At 41.7% G+C, this 16,355-nt stretch overlaps 1 protein-coding gene across 1 annotated transcript; it reads left to right on the forward strand.

The window, feature by feature from the left end:
* Positions 1-2,008: 2,008 nt before the first annotated feature.
* klhl2 (kelch like family member 2) lies at positions 2,009-15,756 on the forward strand. Its single transcript, XM_005809381.2, has 15 exons — positions 2,009-2,496; positions 5,271-5,390; positions 5,479-5,585; positions 6,764-6,885; positions 7,735-7,897; positions 8,087-8,196; positions 8,282-8,398; positions 10,727-10,876; positions 10,981-11,098; positions 11,519-11,716; positions 11,810-11,911; positions 12,171-12,299; positions 12,634-12,774; positions 12,861-13,004; positions 14,398-15,756. Exons 1-15 carry the CDS (start codon positions 2,429-2,431, stop codon positions 14,424-14,426), a joined length of 1,818 nt encoding a protein of 605 aa, XP_005809438.1. The 5' UTR covers positions 2,009-2,428; the 3' UTR covers positions 14,427-15,756.
* The last annotated feature ends 599 nt before the right edge of the window (positions 15,757-16,355 follow it).

The following is a 16,355-nucleotide window of genomic DNA, read 5'->3' on the forward strand; positions in this document are numbered from 1 at the left end:
GAGCTCTCCCCCCAAAACCAGGGGCTGTGCTCTTCACTACACCCAAGATCGATATGGAATTTCATATTTTACAGTCAGGAGTTGTCTGTTTGTTTTATTTTTTTCTTTTTGTCCACCATTTAACTTTACTGGTACAACCTAAAGTGCACAGAAATGGCTTATTAAGTATGTAGCAGTTTATTTTATTGAAGGCATTACGTCACAACCCTATGATTCCTGATTAGCAGATCAATTTTAGGAGATGGCAAAAAATATATATATAATGTATGCATATCATAAATGGATTAGATACTCAGGGTTTGAAAAAGGATGCTAAATAATTTTTATTACAGAAAATGAATTACACTTTGATTCAAATTTCAGCTCAAAGGGATAAACATATATTTTAAGCATTAATATTAAAAGACTTATCATTTTTTTCATTTAAATTTTATTTCAAATATCTCAAATTTGAACTGGTAAAATGTAGCTTGATATTTACATGTAATTGTAGCTAATTAAAGTTGTACTTTTAGAGATTGAATTAAATAGGTAGTTATTGACATTTATGAAGACTAATGAGCAACAAAAGCATCTGACTTCAAATATTAGCGTAAATCAAACACTTCCTCTTCCATTAAATAGCTTAACCAATAAGAAAAAGGTCTGAGCTTAAAAAAAGATAGTTAAGTCACTGTGACTTCATACGTTTACACTACTACTCACTACTTTGAACGTCTATTATTTATTTCTGTCATTTTACTTCGAAAATACGAAAAAAAAAAATGTCTGTATGGCAAGACAATGTATCATATGATACCATAACTGAACAGGACTTTCAAGTATCCGTAATAAAACCTTCCCATAACAGACATTAGAATGTCAATATCCATGTTATTTATAAAAACATTGATCAGAACATTTTCACAGGCCGGGCCAGTAAAAAATTGGGGGTGTCACAATTAAAAAAACAAACAAACAATAAACAAAGAGATATTCAGGCTGTGTGTGATGGAAAGCGAACATGCTGTCTGGATGCTTTTCTTCATCAGAAAGCTGGAGAAGCTTGTCAAAATTTATGTTAATAAAATTTATTAACGTTGTCTGTGGTTCTTTTTATGTAGGTTGAGAAAATACCTATCATCCACCTTCCTGGTATAGATATATATATATATATATACATATATATTTGGCAAAAGTGATTTGTTTTCCCCCAGATAATTTTTTGGCAAAAATTATTTGGACCATTGGGAAGGTGACAATATGCTAGAATGGCCTAGTCAAAGTCCAGATTTAAGTCCAAGTGCGGCTATGTGGAAATACTTGGAAACTGATGTTGATAGATACTCTCCATCCAGTCTGAGTTTCTAATATTTAGCAAACAATAATCTACAAAAATATTTGTCTTCAGATGTGAAAATCTTAAAATAAATGTAGCTATTTGTAACTATTTAAATTGTTGACTCAGGAAGAGGGGGCTGCACAGAGGCACCGTTTGGTAGAGCTGCTGCCTTGCAGCAAGAAGGTCCTGGGTTCGATTCCCAGCCTGGGGTCTTTCTGTACGGAGTTTGCATGTTCTCCCTGTGCATGAGTGGGTTCTCTCCAGGTACTCCGGCTTCCTCCCACAGTCTAAACACATGACTGTCAGGTTAATTGGTCTCTCTAAAATTCTCCCTAGGTGTGAGTGTGTGTGTGTGTGCATGGTTGTTTGTCCTGTCTGTCTCTGTGTTGCCCAGACTGGCGACCTGTCCAGGGTGACCCCGCCTCTCGCCTGAAACGTTCACTGGAGATAGACAGCAGCACCTCCTGACCCCATTAGGGACAAGGGTGTAAGAAAATGGATGGAGTCAGGAAGAGCGGAGAATAAAAATAAAATAATCCCGGCAAAAATGCTCAAATGTTGTCTAAAACTGCAGCGCTGGGAGTGCAGTGTGATTATATGTGAAGACAGACCGCCATACCCGTCAGAGTCCACGCAGCCTCCTCCGATCAGTCTTCCACCGCTAGAGGGAGACAGCGCTTTCTTCTTGGACGCCTTAGCTGCTTAAAAGACCGTCTTTGCCGCCCTGTCCTTGTTTGTGCGTTTTAATCAGCTATTGGAAAATAACAGGTATCTTTCTCCGTCCCCCCTCCGGCTCCCAGAGACACCCAGGAAGGCACGGACCCCTCAAATCAAGCCCGTCTGGTGGTGTGTGTGTGTGTGTGTGTGTGTGGTGGGGAGAGGGGCGCTACCTTCCTGACCGAAGCAGAAGAACAACTGCTGCCGCTGCTGGCCACGAGCCGCCGAGCTGAACCGAAACGTGTCCGCGGAGAGAGTCACCGCAGTGGGCTGGGTGTTGATGTGAGACAGGCTGCTTTAATGGGGCTTCTGTCAGCCCGCCTGCCCGCCCTCTGAGCCCCGATTCATGCCTGGATTCAGACCCATAAAAGAGCCATCTGTGGATATGGAATGGTGCATTCTGCAGGGCCAAGTTTTCAGCCTCTGAAAAACACCGGAATCATGGACAGTCATCCGCTGTAAGTGTGTGTGCGCGCGCGCGCGTGTGTGTATGTGTGTTGACATTTCCCAATGGCTGCTTGACGGATGGTGCCGCAGTAGCAGAGACCCTGGGCAACCGGTGAGGCAGCTGACTGAGCGGGGGAGAGTTTCTCCCGCAGCCTGGCGGTGGAGGGTCTGAATGATCCGGCGGATGCAGCAGCAGGAGGGGCAGGCTGCAGGATCCCGATCCGGGGATTTTGTTTGTTCTGTTTTTGTCCAAAGAGGACGAGCGTGGACTCCCACAACGGCGTGGGTGTGTTTGTGACAGAAAACAGGGGCGACGTGGTTTTGCTACGAGCGGCATAAATGATGTTGTGTCGGTACTTTTATTATGAAGGAGAGGCCGGAGGTGGCGAGATTTCTAAGATGCATCAACTCCAACTGTTACCTGTCCAGCAGTTTTAGCGCCGCGTCTTTACTCTGCTGTATCAGTTTCCAAAGTGAGTCCCGGGGGCCATGTACGGCCCTCTGCATGATTTCGTTTGGCCCTTTGGGTCCGCAATTCAGGAATGGAGCAAATTTGCGATTAATTCGCTCTGCCCCCAACCCCCCAACGTAAAATAAAAAAAAGAAGAAAAAGTGGACAATAATCTCCAAAAAAGTTTGGGAGTTGTTGTTTTTTTTTCTCTGTCATTTTAATACAGCGACTTTGTAACTTTTGAAGTAACAGTAATTTACAGATTCCTTTTATTACTCAATATATTATTAGCAAATGTCTTAAGAACAAAAGCTTAAGTTTTAGTGAAAAAAAGTGTCTTTTGAAGATTAAATTAATTGGAAAATCTGTATTTTTCTTCTCCATTACACTTTTTGGGTTTTTATAGTTCAGTGATGTCAGCCGGTCCGCCATCTTGTTTGACAGGAGTGTTGTGACTTAGTTTGTTTTTTTTTAAAGCAAAATTAAAATTAAAATCAGATCTGGGAAAAAAGATTCTATTTTTAAGCCGTAAGCCAGCTGTACTTTGGAGCATGAATAAGGTTTACACACCAAATTTGAGATTTTATGCTGTAACAGTTAATTCTGTGGGTTGAAAAACACAAAACTGGGAAATGGTCCAGTTAAAACCTGAAGAAATATTTAAACCTGAGTTAAAAAGCTACATTACAAGGACAGTGATGTTCCTTATGCCATCCTCCATGCAGAAAGAATCCAGGTAGTGAAATTGGTGCGAGACGCTGGATGATTCTTTAAAGTGCGGTAGTGAAAACGGTCACCAACGGTCTTTTTCAGCGACCGTTTTTAGAAGTTGCTGGCCTGAACATGTTGCTTTATTGTGAGTTTTTTTTATTTTTTAGATGTCTGAGGAAGTTGGTGGCGTTGAATCTATAGCTGTGAGAAGAGAAATATCAGAAATGAAATCAACAGCTCCATACTGTAGCCATGACAACATTATGTTGTGCCAATAGGAATAGAAATGTTTGAGTTCTGGTGACGAGTCGTAAATACACTCACCATCAACAGCCATAGATATATTCATTTAGAAGTTTTAGTCATGTATTTAGTTTTTATTTTTGAGGGAGTTTAAAATCCAACCTGACTGATGTTTCCTAAATGCCTGAATGGAAAACATCTGGACTTGTTCTCTTGTTGACCAACAAAGATTTACAGGAAATGAGAGGAAGACGTCCAGCTGCCGTTCATTAAAGCACTTCTGATCGTCTTTTCCTGCTTAACTGAGAATCTCCATCAACGTATTGACCTTTTAACAAGAGGTTAAAAGGTCAATAAATCAACCAGCCCATGAAGCACCACTACTATCCTTCAGTTTGGGAGGTCAGCCGATACTTCCATGTGAAGCCCATCTTATCCACCGTCTCCTCGGCAAAGGTCTAAAAATCAACCAGTCCTCTTTTACCATTTCAGACAACAAAAATAACCCGTCAAAGCAGGTCGAGCTTTTTAAAGATTGGTAATCAGTGATTGGTCAGAAAGCTGCAATTGGCGCACCCCTCTTTTTAACTGATGTTTAAAAACAATAATATGATTCCCAAATGTATATATCTTAGTGATGTTGAGGGTTTTGTCTAATACAGGCTGTGGTAATCCGACTTCTATGGCCCCACAACACACACCGAGTGTGAAGAACCAAAACATTGTTTTAGATGACTTAATGGTGAAGTCTGATTTATTTAAACCTTTGCCGTATAGAGAATTAAAGTAAATTTTAACTTTTGACTGTGGAGCTCAATAGTTCTGAAGGTGTAAAATTTGCACAGGTTTTTTTTGTTAGGCCTGTCGCAATTAAACAAGTAATTACATGATAAAAACAAGCTTAATAACTTCCATTTGCATGATTTATTATTTTTCTCTTTTCTCTTGTTCTACCAAAAAACTGGATGGCAGAAGTCTTCAGTCTGGTACTTTGGTCTCGGTTAGCCTTTTTTTTCTTTTTTTTTAAGCATAATTTTGTTTACAGAGACTTCATAATGAATTTCATTTGTTATTTTCTGTTGTTTTACTTATTTATTTAGGATATTTAGAATGTCTTCCAGTTCCAGTATTAAATGTTCTCTGGATTTTAAAGTTTATTGATCTTTGAGATCAATAAAAGATTGATCTCAAGAATGTGTGCAGTTACATTTCTATTACTTGGAAGTGGCCTAAAAACAACAATATTATCGTTTATTGCAATAACGTCTGGGACAATTTATCATTATCATGACGGGACTAATTTCCACGCCTGCTTTAATGCCTGTGTGTGTTTATGTTCTGTATTAATGTGTGTGTGTGTGTGTGTGTGTTCCCTGTCAGGTGTACTAGGCTGTGTCCACACTCTCTGGATAAGGAGGATGGAGTGGAGAGGCAGGGCCCCGTCACCCTGAACCCTCGGCACATGAGGAAGGCCTTTAAGGTCATGAACGAGCTGCGCAGGTGATTTGTCCTCTCTGCCGGGTTGTTTGTCCTCCTCCGCTGTCGGTGTAACCTGCAACCTGTTTCCCGCTTCATCTCCTCTGTGCAGCCAGAGCCTGTTGTGTGATGTGACTATAGTTGCAGAGGATGTAGAGATTGCTGCTCACAGGGTGGTTCTGGCTGCCGGGAGCCCTTATTTCCACGCCATGTTTACAGGTACGGACCGTCCTCTGTCCCCGCCGCGCTTCAGTTAGGGCTGGACGATACGGCCTAAAAAATAAAACGGGACACGATAGCAGCGATTCGTATCAGTCCATATAGATCATTTGTAGCATCCAGTCATTGGTTAAATAATGATTTATTAAAACCATCCGTATCATTCATCAACCAATGTAAGAGCTAGCCAACGAGAGCAAATAATATTAGAATTGTCTGCGCCATCCGTCGTCGTACATATCCTGCTACAGCACAGTTCCTTTAATTTATCCTAGCAGTAGCACATTTTTTCATAAAAATTTCAAGATTCTCTCATTTTTAATTTCAATCCCAGTTACTTTCTTATTCCCTTATTGACTGAAGCTAAAATGGAGTTGCTTTTGATCCTTTTTTCTGTCAACCTTTTTTGTTCATTTCGATGAACTTTCTTCTGTTAACAAGAAAGTTACCAAAATAAAAGCTTATAAGCTTAACAGTAATTACAATAGCCTAACTTTACTCAGTTAGCCTTTATATAATTATTGGTTAGTTTTTTTTGTTTTAAATGTCTGAAATACAGACTGGTGACTGGTGACCTTTCCTGTTTTATCCACAGTTTTAAATTTCATGCCATTGATTTGTATTGTTAAGCAGTTATGGAGGAACCTGAAACTGCTGCTGTTTCAGGTTTAAGAAAAACAATGTTTAGCCAGTAAGTCAGAACAACAAAGACCAAGCTGCTGGTCCAACTGTTGAAATTTATTTAGTACAGACTACTGGAAGCACAAAGCACTTTGATTTTTTTAACAGTGCTGCCACTCGGATGGTGCCAAATATCACCAATATGTCACATTTGAGTTGACTGTTGAGCAAGTCACTCAACAGGTTGTTGCTAGGTAACCAAAGAGTGAGTGAGTTGGTTGATGCTAGCCACCTTGCTTAGCACTCTTGTGACAGGTTGAGCAGCTAAAGCCTTTCCTCTGCCTACATTCCCCAGTATGCCGTGTGGTTCTTGATCACAGTTCATTGAATTTGTATATATTAAATATTTTAACAGACATATTATCTACTAATATTGCTCATGTGTTTATTGTAATATATATTGATATTGATTTATTGTCCAGCCATAATTTCAGTTTCTGTCTTCCTGCTGTGTTTGTCACTAACTGAATCGTAACGTTTTTAAACGCCGCGGACAGGAGAGATGACGGAGAGCAGAGCGAAACGAGTGAGGATAAAGGAGATGGGCGGCTGGACTCTGGGCCTGCTGGTGGACTACATCTACACAGCAGAGATTCAGGTCACCGAGGACAACGTCCAGGTAACCAAGCACTCCGTGGTAAGATACTGACAGCGACATGTAAACGTATTCATACCTCTTAAACTTCTTCACATCACAACCAGCGTATTTTATTGGGGCTTTTTTTTTTATGATTGACCAAAACAGAGAAGTGCATTACTGTGAAGAGAAAGGAATCTGATGTATGGTTTTAATTTTGACCAATAAAAATCAGGGAGTTCTGGGATGCATTTCTATTCTCAGCTGGATTTGTATCTTGACTTTCAATCACATGAATAGTTATTTGATGTAAACCCTCTGTTGTAGCTCTGGTTCATGTTCAGGGTGGTCATCCTAATAGGAAGTGAACGTTGCCCCAGTGTCTGGTCCTCTGCAGCTTCTATCAGCGAGAGGAAAAATGGCGGATGCACGGAACTGATTAGCTGTAAATTCATGACCTTGTTTAGCAGTTCCACTGCAAATATTGTGACGGAATAGATGAGAAAATGTCATGGACTTTAGAGAAAAATAAACAGACTGAAAGAATGACCCAAAAAGAATATGAAGATATCTGTGAATCACAGAGAATACATGTAAATGCTCTCCTACACACTCACAGAGCACCAAAAATGTATTTAAGGGTTAAGAAATTTGATTCATGATATGTCCCCTTTAACTCCCACTTGCTTTCATGTCTTTGCTGAGAATGATGCTGCCACTCCCATGTTTCACAGTGTTGGTGTTGTGGAACATTAGTTTTCAGAGTTAGGGTCTCATCCAGATCACCTCCCTCCACCGGTTTGCTTGGCCCCCTGCTCAGGTCTATGCTAAACCGTAACCATGACAGCTTCTGTCTTTCTCTTGGCCACTCTTTGTGTTTGCGCCCACCAGGCTCTGCTGCCTGCAGCGGGACTGCTGCAGCTCAGCGAGGTGAAGAAGGCCTGCTGCGAGTTCCTGGGCTCCCAGCTCCACCCGTCCAACTGCCTGGGGATCAGAGCCTTCGCCGACCTACATGCCTGCTCCCAGCTTCTGTCTCTGGCTAACAGCTACGCAGGTTTGTGTCCTTAGACTCTGGCAACACTTCCCACTGCTTCATTAAGTGCAGTTTGCATTTGTTCGGGACTATCTAGGACGGGGGGGCGGACGAGACAGAATGAGGACAGGTGTAATTAATGGAGACGCTGTGGAAAACTTCTGTTGGTGCCTGAGAAGTAGTACCGACGCATTATGTCTGTGCTGACAGAGCATAATTTCACGGAGGTGGTGGGGAGTGAGGAGTTTCTGAACCTGGGCATGGAGCAGGTGTCCAGCCTGATCGCCAGTGACAAGCTCACCATCCCGTCAGAGGAGAAGGTGCACGCCCCCACCGGCCTGCGCTCAGGTGTGATACAGCAAACACACACACCTCGGCCTTATGCATGTCTGTGTTTCTGCAAAGGTGTTTGAAGCAGTGATCTCTTGGGTCAACCATGACAAAGATGTCCGACAGGAACACCTGGCCCACCTGATGGAGCATGTCCGTCTGCCGCTGCTCTCAAGAGAATACCTGGTGCAGGTACGTTCAACCTGTCTGCTTTTTGTTCATCAGATAAAATATCTACATTATTTCACCAGAGAAGACCACTTCTTCTTATTGTTAGCGTGTGTGAGCCATGAGATTTGAAACTTTTACTTCATCAAAGGGGCAGTATCATGTTTACGTTTTTGAGCATTACATCATGTTATATGTTATTCCCTCAAAAAACATATCTTGGGCATTGCTTTGATTCTTTCAGACATGTTTGAGAAATCCTTTAATCTCCGTGGCAACCATTCAGCTGGGGAATCTATCACCACCTTTGAATGGAGCTCCTACTCAAAAACTGAACCTGTGAGCTGCAGTTCCCAAGCTTCCACCTCACAGGAAGCTTGGGAAAGTCTTGTGAAATCCCTCCAGACTAGCCAGCGGCATTTAGCAAACACCTGGTGGAACTGCACATCTGCTGAGCTTATATCAGCCTGAGTTAATTACAGATTTGTTTGTTGCAAAATCCCCCAAAGAGGACAAACATCATTTTTGCTTTTAAATGACTTTCATTAAATAGTATATTAGGACTAAACTAATCTCCAGACAATCCCTTTTTATACCAGATCAGTAAAATTAACATTGTTTGCTATAGCTGTAGGCATAGAAACGCATGCTGTAGTCTAAATTATGCAAAGTTTACTTTTAACAAGTCAGTGCTGAACATTTGATTAATTATGCAAAATAATTCAGTTGAAATGGATAAAATTATTTATTTAAAACCTGAGAGAACATGCAGTCTAATAGAAACTGTATCTGACATGACTGGAAGCATCCGACTGTGGTGAATAAAACACCTTGACACAAACGAGCAGAGCAAGAAGCTCTCAGTCGACGTCCCAGCTGATTCAGCAGCTGAGTTCTGTCAGAGATGAACACAGATGGTCACGACTCAACTGTTCCGTACGTTTGTTTCTGACTGAGTGCGAGATGATTATTCATGCTTTAGTCTCATCTTATATAGACTCTTCTAATAATCATTTTACCTATTCATTAGGAACAAGTTGGCCTGTATCCACGCAGGACTCTTTACACCTGCTTTTGTCTGTGTACAGTGACTGCTGGTACATCTTGGCAAGAATTGTAAAATTTCCAGTCCTTCTTTTCAGAAGCAAAGCTGTCTAGCTCCAGTTTTTGAGTCTGAACAGTGACAGTTTGTCTGGTCAGAGGGTAAATTAGTAGCACAGACTCATGTAGCGCAACAGCCAACCATAACACATCTCTTCAGTCTTTGACTGCTGGAAATTACGCTGAAACTAGTTTATAACACATTGATTCAGACTTGGATTTATGTTATTGTCATTGCACAAAGACACAACAGTGAATTTGGCAATGACATGTCACAGAAAAAAATCACTGAAGAACTATAAGTATTACTATTTACATACAGACATACAGTATATATACATATGCATCCATACAAGTTACTGGTGCAGGTGACTTAAATTAGGTAAATGTAAACTGAGTTTTGATGGTGAGATTTTATAATTTCCTGTTTTCATTTTGACTTTAATACTGTTTTTATCTTGTTTTAGGTGCATCAGATTTATTTCTCTGTGTTGCGAAGCGCTTTGTGACTTATAACTGTGAAATGATTTATATAATAAGATGATATTTACTGTAAAATTGGCGATTTGACATGAACTGTGAAGTTACTGAAATAATAACCTAAACATCCCTCCTTAAGTCCTGGAATAAATGTTATTACTTATTAGCCGCTAAAACAGGGCAAACAGAATAACCTTTGACTTAAGAATTTAAATGGAAGAATTAATTACTATCCAGGATTTCAAAAGTCTTGAAAATCCTGTAGAGTTTAACAGGCCAGGTCAGTTCAGTGTCGCCTTCACAGAGATGTTTGAATTCAAACAAAAATGATTGATCCCAAAGAAAAATTAAATGGTGTTGTAAATCATAGAAAAGGGCCAAGAAGTCACCCCTGAGGTACTCCACCTCTAAGCCAAGCCACTGAGATTATACAGCAGCTAAGTAACAGCAAGTCTGTTAATTTAAATGGATGACCTCAACAAAAACTTCAATGATTGTAGACATTGAAGAGAGTGCAATGATCAGTACTATCTGAGCTGATTAAGCTGCAGTGGACGTGTATTTGCATATTTTACACATTTTATTTTGTATGTTTGTTCTACAGTTTTTGTCTCTGGTAAGAAAATGTTTGCTCAATTTAAATCAAGAGTTTGTGTCGATGTAAATGATCGATACCAAGAACGTTTGCTTCGGCTTTCCTTGTCCTTGTGGCTACCAGAACCTGGTAGCTGGCTAGTTCCGTTTTCTGATTGCTTCCTGTTTGGCCATCAGCGTGTCGAGGAAGAGTTCTTGATAAAGAACAGCAGTGCCTGCAAAGACTACCTGATCGAGGCCATGAAGTACCACCTGTTGCCAGCCGACCAGCGAGCTCTGATGAAGACCGCTCGAACCCGGATGAGAACGCCGGTCTCCTGCCCTAAGGTACAGATGGTCACCTCTCAGAGCCTTCCCTTCAGAAGAGCTGGGATGTTCCAAGTGTTGTTCAAACACTCTTTTAAGTGCAGTGTGGCTTCTCTTGCATGTAGGTGATGGTGGTGGTTGGAGGTCAGGCGCCGAAGGCCATCCGAAGTGTTGAGTGTTTCGACTTTGAGGAGCAGCGATGGTACCAAGTGGCTGAACTTCCTACTAGAAGATGCAGAGCAGGTAGGAAAACCTGAACTGCTAAAACTGCCTTGTGATAGTATTCTCGCCCCATGAACTTTTTCCATGTTTTCCACATTACCGCCATAAAACTGAAAATGTTTAGCTCAGATTTTATTTCGGAGAGCAACTCAAAGTAGTGCTTAATTATAGCAAAGTGGAAGAAAAACTATGGAGTGCTTGTAATAGTTTCTCCCTCGAGAGCTGTGGACCTTGATTTGGTTATTGAACTGGGCCAAATGTGAAATCCCTTATAGGGGAGAGAATATGTTTGCATTGCTCTGAATAAAGTGCTATGTACTCTGAAGGTGGTGGAAAGCTGTGTCACCAGAGTACGTATAGACCAGCCTAAGGCTTCCTCTAAGATTTATAGAAACCTCCAAGCGAACACCAGTAAACAACTACTTGGTGTTGGGTCTCCAGGTGTGGTGTACACGGGGGGTTCTGTGTATGCCGTTGGTGGTTTCAACGGCTCTTTGAGAGTGCGGACGGTGGACTGCTACGAACCGGTGATGGACCGCTGGACAAGCGTGAGCAGCATGCAGGACCGCAGGTCGACGCTTGGCGCCGCTGTGCTCAACGGACTCCTGTATGCCGTAGGGGGCTTCGACGGCAGCAGAGGTACCGCTTCCTCCTTCTCTGGTTGAAACCTGATGAGAAGCGATGGTTGGCGGACGGTTTTTCCTCTTACTGGTTCATTCTCTGTGACTGCAGGTCTTTCCACAGTTGAGGCCTACAACGCCAAGACTGACGAGTGGTTCCACGTGTTGCCCATGAGCACCCGGCGCAGCAGCGTAGGAGTCGGTGTTGTCAATGGTGATTGCAGCTCTGTTTTTAATTTGAAGGTTGACAAATAGGCAGTACAAAAAGCGCAATAAACAACAAATAACAAATGTTTAGCCTACCGAGGTCTTAAGAGTTCACTGAACCCTGCGAGCTTTTTACCGCTGTCCGGGGTGACACCTGCCACGTTACTCCTTAGCGCCGCACTAAGACCGCAGTATTTTAATTTTACAAATATACCACTTTAAATACCATTAGTTGTTCAATTTGAAATGATTTCCGATGCTTCCAGGGATCCTGTATGCTGTGGGAGGTTATGACGGAGCCACCAGGCAGTGCTTGAGTACAGTGGAAGCTTACAATCCTAAAAGCAACGCGTGGAGCTACATAGCAGAGATGGGCACGAGACGCAGTGGAGCAGGTGTGTGTTTGTGTCATCAAATGTGAGTTTAGGTTTTATTAAAGGGTTAGTATTATGTGCTACAAAATTAACGTTTTTGGTTTTTTCTACACCAAACTCTCTTTGGTGTAGAAGTTCTTACTGAGGGAAGAAGACTGATAGTTTGGTGGTTTATCTATCTCTGACATGTCTAAAATATAAGAAACTACTAGAAAAACGCTTCAAAAAAAGGCACACTGCTAATGATGACGGCTCTAATCCTGCTTATTGGTAAAATGAGATACTCAACAGTTGTGTTACTGCAACACAATTGGCCAGATAATCTGCATCTGATCCTGTCTGGTGGTTTTCCCAGGTGTGGGTGTGTTAAAAGGTTTGCTGTACGCTGTGGGGGGGCATGACGGTCCGTTGGTGAGGAAGAGCTGTGAAGTTTACGATCCAGCCACCAACAGCTGGCGGCAGGTAGCCGACATGAACATGTGTCGACGGAACGCAGGTGAGTCAGGAGGAGTCCCACCTGGACGCATCAGATGCTGGTTTTTCCACTGGCGGATGTTCGTCTTCATGTGTCTGTGCTTTCAGGAGTGTGTGCCGTAAACAACCTGCTGTACGTGGTGGGAGGCGACGACGGCAGCTGCAACTTGGCCTCTGTGGAGTTCTACAACCCAACCACTGACAAGTGGACGCTATTGCCAACCTGCATGAGCACAGGCCGCAGTTATGCAGGTCAGTGAGCACGTCGAGCCCCACACACAATGTGACTTTTCCCAAGTTTTTTTAAAGCCCTTTTTTTTCCCAAATAAAATTATTTGAAATGTGAATTACTGGGTTCATACTTTGAAAACCACATTTTGCTGCAACTAAAGCTGCAGATATTTTAGAATATGTCACCTTGCACATGTTTGCTGTGCTTTTGACTGAAACAAATTTTACTTTCTTCTACAAGAGCGTTCGGCATGTCCACTATGTACTTCAAGTTTTATCACAAAATTTTGTAGAACTATTATTATAATGATAAAAATGACAATGAGAACTAATTATTTTTATACTTTTTTTTTTTTAGGTATGCCTGTGACTGCATGGCACAATAATCATAACACCTTTAGTAAACCTGTCACATAAAGACAGTAACTGCATATTACTCATATTTATTGATAGTTATTGATATGCCTTTAATGAAGAAACAGTGTAGAAAAAAAGCAAAACTAACAATTTCAACAATCTGGACAGTTTTAGGGGGTTTTAAACTTCATCAATTGGAATTTATCGCGACAAGGATAAATCAAAATCGTTTTGTGATAAATTTATCACAATAAATGATAAACGACACAACAAATGCCCAACACTACGTCTTCCATCCTCTGCTCAAAAGAGTGGTGACAAGGGCAGGGAAATTAATATTCCTTAAAGGGGAATATTAATTCCCCTTTGTGTAGAATACTGCCCCTTGTCGGAGCTTTACATCATGTTATGTTATTCCCTCATAAAGTGCTGCTTTGATTCTCTCATGCATGTTTGAGAAGTCGTTTAATCTCCCATGACAACCAGTCACCTGCAAAACACCTGGGTGGACCTAACGCCTCCTCTGAGGCACAGTTTCCAACCTTCTGAGACTCCTCCTCTCCTTCAGACTAGCCAGTGGCAATTAGCAAACACCTAGTAGAACTGCACATCTGCTCAGTTCTTTATAGGAGCTACTTCTCATTGCAACGCTGGTAAATCGTTGTTAAATGTTTAGTAGAGGAGTGGTGTTGTGGTGACTTCCCAAAGGCAGAGTTTCAGAAAGAGCAGGGGCTTCTTAAAGAGGCAGAGAGGCAAGGTGTTAAATTAAGTAAAATTTCTTTTTAGTCATATTTGATATGTACGTTATTAGAACAAATGAAAGTAATATAAGTACTTGATTGTGCTATAAAATTGCAGTAGGTGCCTGGGAACCCCTTAAATGTTGTTGCTTGTCTGATAAATCCTAAATATTTAGCAGTGTTGGCTCTTGTTTTGAAAGGTTCCCATGTTATGTACAGCTTTCTGAACATCTACAAGGCTTTGTGCATTTCGTTTGATATGACCAATGTGTGAGACATGGCAGCAGTAATGCAGCTCTGCTTCCTCCCTGTTGCAGGTGTGACGGTGATCGACAAGCCCTTATGACTGCTCCTGACTCCTGCCTCTGATTAAAAAGCGGAACGCGTTCTGCTGAACACCGATCTTGGATCTGCCTTCGACGCCAATGCGGAGATGGGCAGCATTAGCACAGCCACCGACGAAGATGTTGATGCTGGGAATGATGAAGGTTCTTGCACTTACATTGGGAGGCGCCGCAGCGGACGAGGGGCGTCGAACCTGCGTTTATTTTGGCTCCCGGCGGGACCGCGGCAGCGGAGGATACAGTCGGGTTGGAAGCACCACGTGGATCACTGCAGTGCCATCGAAACGCTACTGATATGAAGCTGCTATGACTGCAAAGTTACTTTAACACTAGTTAATTTTAACACAAACCAGATGAGAGAGCGAGAGAGAGAGAGAGAGAGAGAGAGAGAGAGACCACCCGTCAGATCTGTGGCAGAGCGGAGGAGCGGAGGAGCATTTCTGCTTTTATTCCTCCGGGGAGGAAGCTGGTGTACTTGCGTATTAAGGTGCTCCATTGCTCGCACATGTAAGCATGTTTTTGTTTGCATCAGAGAGTTGGCGTGGTGAGGCCTTTTTTTCGACGCTGCATGAACACACTTTGTCTGACTTCTTAGCTATTCCAGTGTTGCAGAGAGGCCCCGACGAGTGCCTGAATGTCAGAGTCCTCCATGTTTGTTTTGTAGCTTCGGTACCGGAACCAGGACAGCCGCTATTCTGAGATAAACAAATCATGACTTTAGGACGGTGCATTAGCTAGTGTTGAGGCAGAATAACAGAATGTTAAAAAGCACTTGAGAACATGATTATGTATATTTTTTTCTGTTGAGATAGGAGACTTTAATTTTGTCAGGAAGAGAGAGAGTGGAGTCTTGTTAACTAGCGGCCATATTTGCCGTGGTTGGAAACACTAATGAAAGCAGCAGCAGACTGAACTCAATGCATGGACTCTGTCTCTAACCTGTTCGTCAGTTTCCTTCTTTCCTTTGGTGTAATGACGTTTATAACTACTGCACACCCTGACGTAATATGAATGTGCCAATTTTAATGTCTCCTCTTTTCTGTCTCTTTTTACGGCTCCGTGTTTCTGACCTCTTCTCTCTTTCTGGAAAGTGACCAAACCTCCTCCTGAGTTTCTCTCTCTTCTGTCTTTCATTTCCTGCTATTGTCAGAGTCGCTCTGAAAAAGTGAAAGTGGTATCGCTGTTTCTCGTCGGTGTATTGATGAATGTCATGTAGGCTTATAACTCTGAAAATGTTTTATTACATGTTTTATATTATCATTAATAAATATGCTTCTTGTATTTAAAGCTGTGAAATGCTAATAATCTGTTTTTAAAACTTTGCCAAATCAGTAAAACATTTAAATTACACGTGTCATGTGTGATTCTTGTGAGTTTGCTTGTTGTGAATGTGCGTTGTTTCTCCGGGTGATCCGGTTTTAATTACATTTCCTGTGCAAAAGAAAAAAAAAAATTAAGAATTTAATATTGGCATGTAATTTAGGGATACGTTAAAATTACTCTAATACACGACATCTATTTAACTCAAGCTTTAATTGTTGTTTAAGTGTTTTACTTTCATAAGTATGTACAGTTGTACTTAAAAACGTATGGTGGTAAACAATTCTTCTCTAGACTTGCATTGTATTTGTCCCACGTTTTATTCAGCTGAGCCTTTAGGTCTGTTATTTCTACAGAGACAGCTGAGGTTGGAGCACGTAGCAATATTTAACAGCAAACTAAAGCCAAACATTATATATATAAAAAAAGAAAAACTAAATGTGACTAAAGTTCTGATGGCAGACACCCCCACCACCCCATCTCTACCCTCGTCCAGCCCGCTGGACTTATGAAAACAGATCCGGCCTCCTATTGGCTTTCACTGCAGAGCCCTCCAGTCTCACTATCATCGCTCCATTCCGCGAACCAATCAGCGAAGCCGCTCTGGTCAT

This window comes from Xiphophorus maculatus, chromosome 5, assembly GCF_002775205.1.
Source record: "Xiphophorus maculatus strain JP 163 A chromosome 5, X_maculatus-5.0-male, whole genome shotgun sequence".
Lineage (NCBI taxonomy): Eukaryota > Metazoa > Chordata > Actinopteri > Cyprinodontiformes > Poeciliidae > Xiphophorus > Xiphophorus maculatus.

What these genes read in the sequence shown, in the direction of transcription:
- klhl2 (XM_005809381.2), top strand. Translation starts at nt 2,429, where the DNA reads ATGGTGCATTCTGCAGGGCCAAGTTTTCAGCCTCTGAAAAACACCGGA. An exon ending in ATCATGGACAGTCATCCGCT is followed by an intron (nt 2,497 to 5,270) that starts GTAAGTGTGTGT and finishes GTTCCCTGTCAG; the next exon opens with GTGTACTAGGCTGTGTCCAC. An exon ending in TTTCCACGCCATGTTTACAG is followed by an intron (nt 5,586 to 6,763) that starts GTACGGACCGTC and finishes CGCCGCGGACAG; the next exon opens with GAGAGATGACGGAGAGCAGA.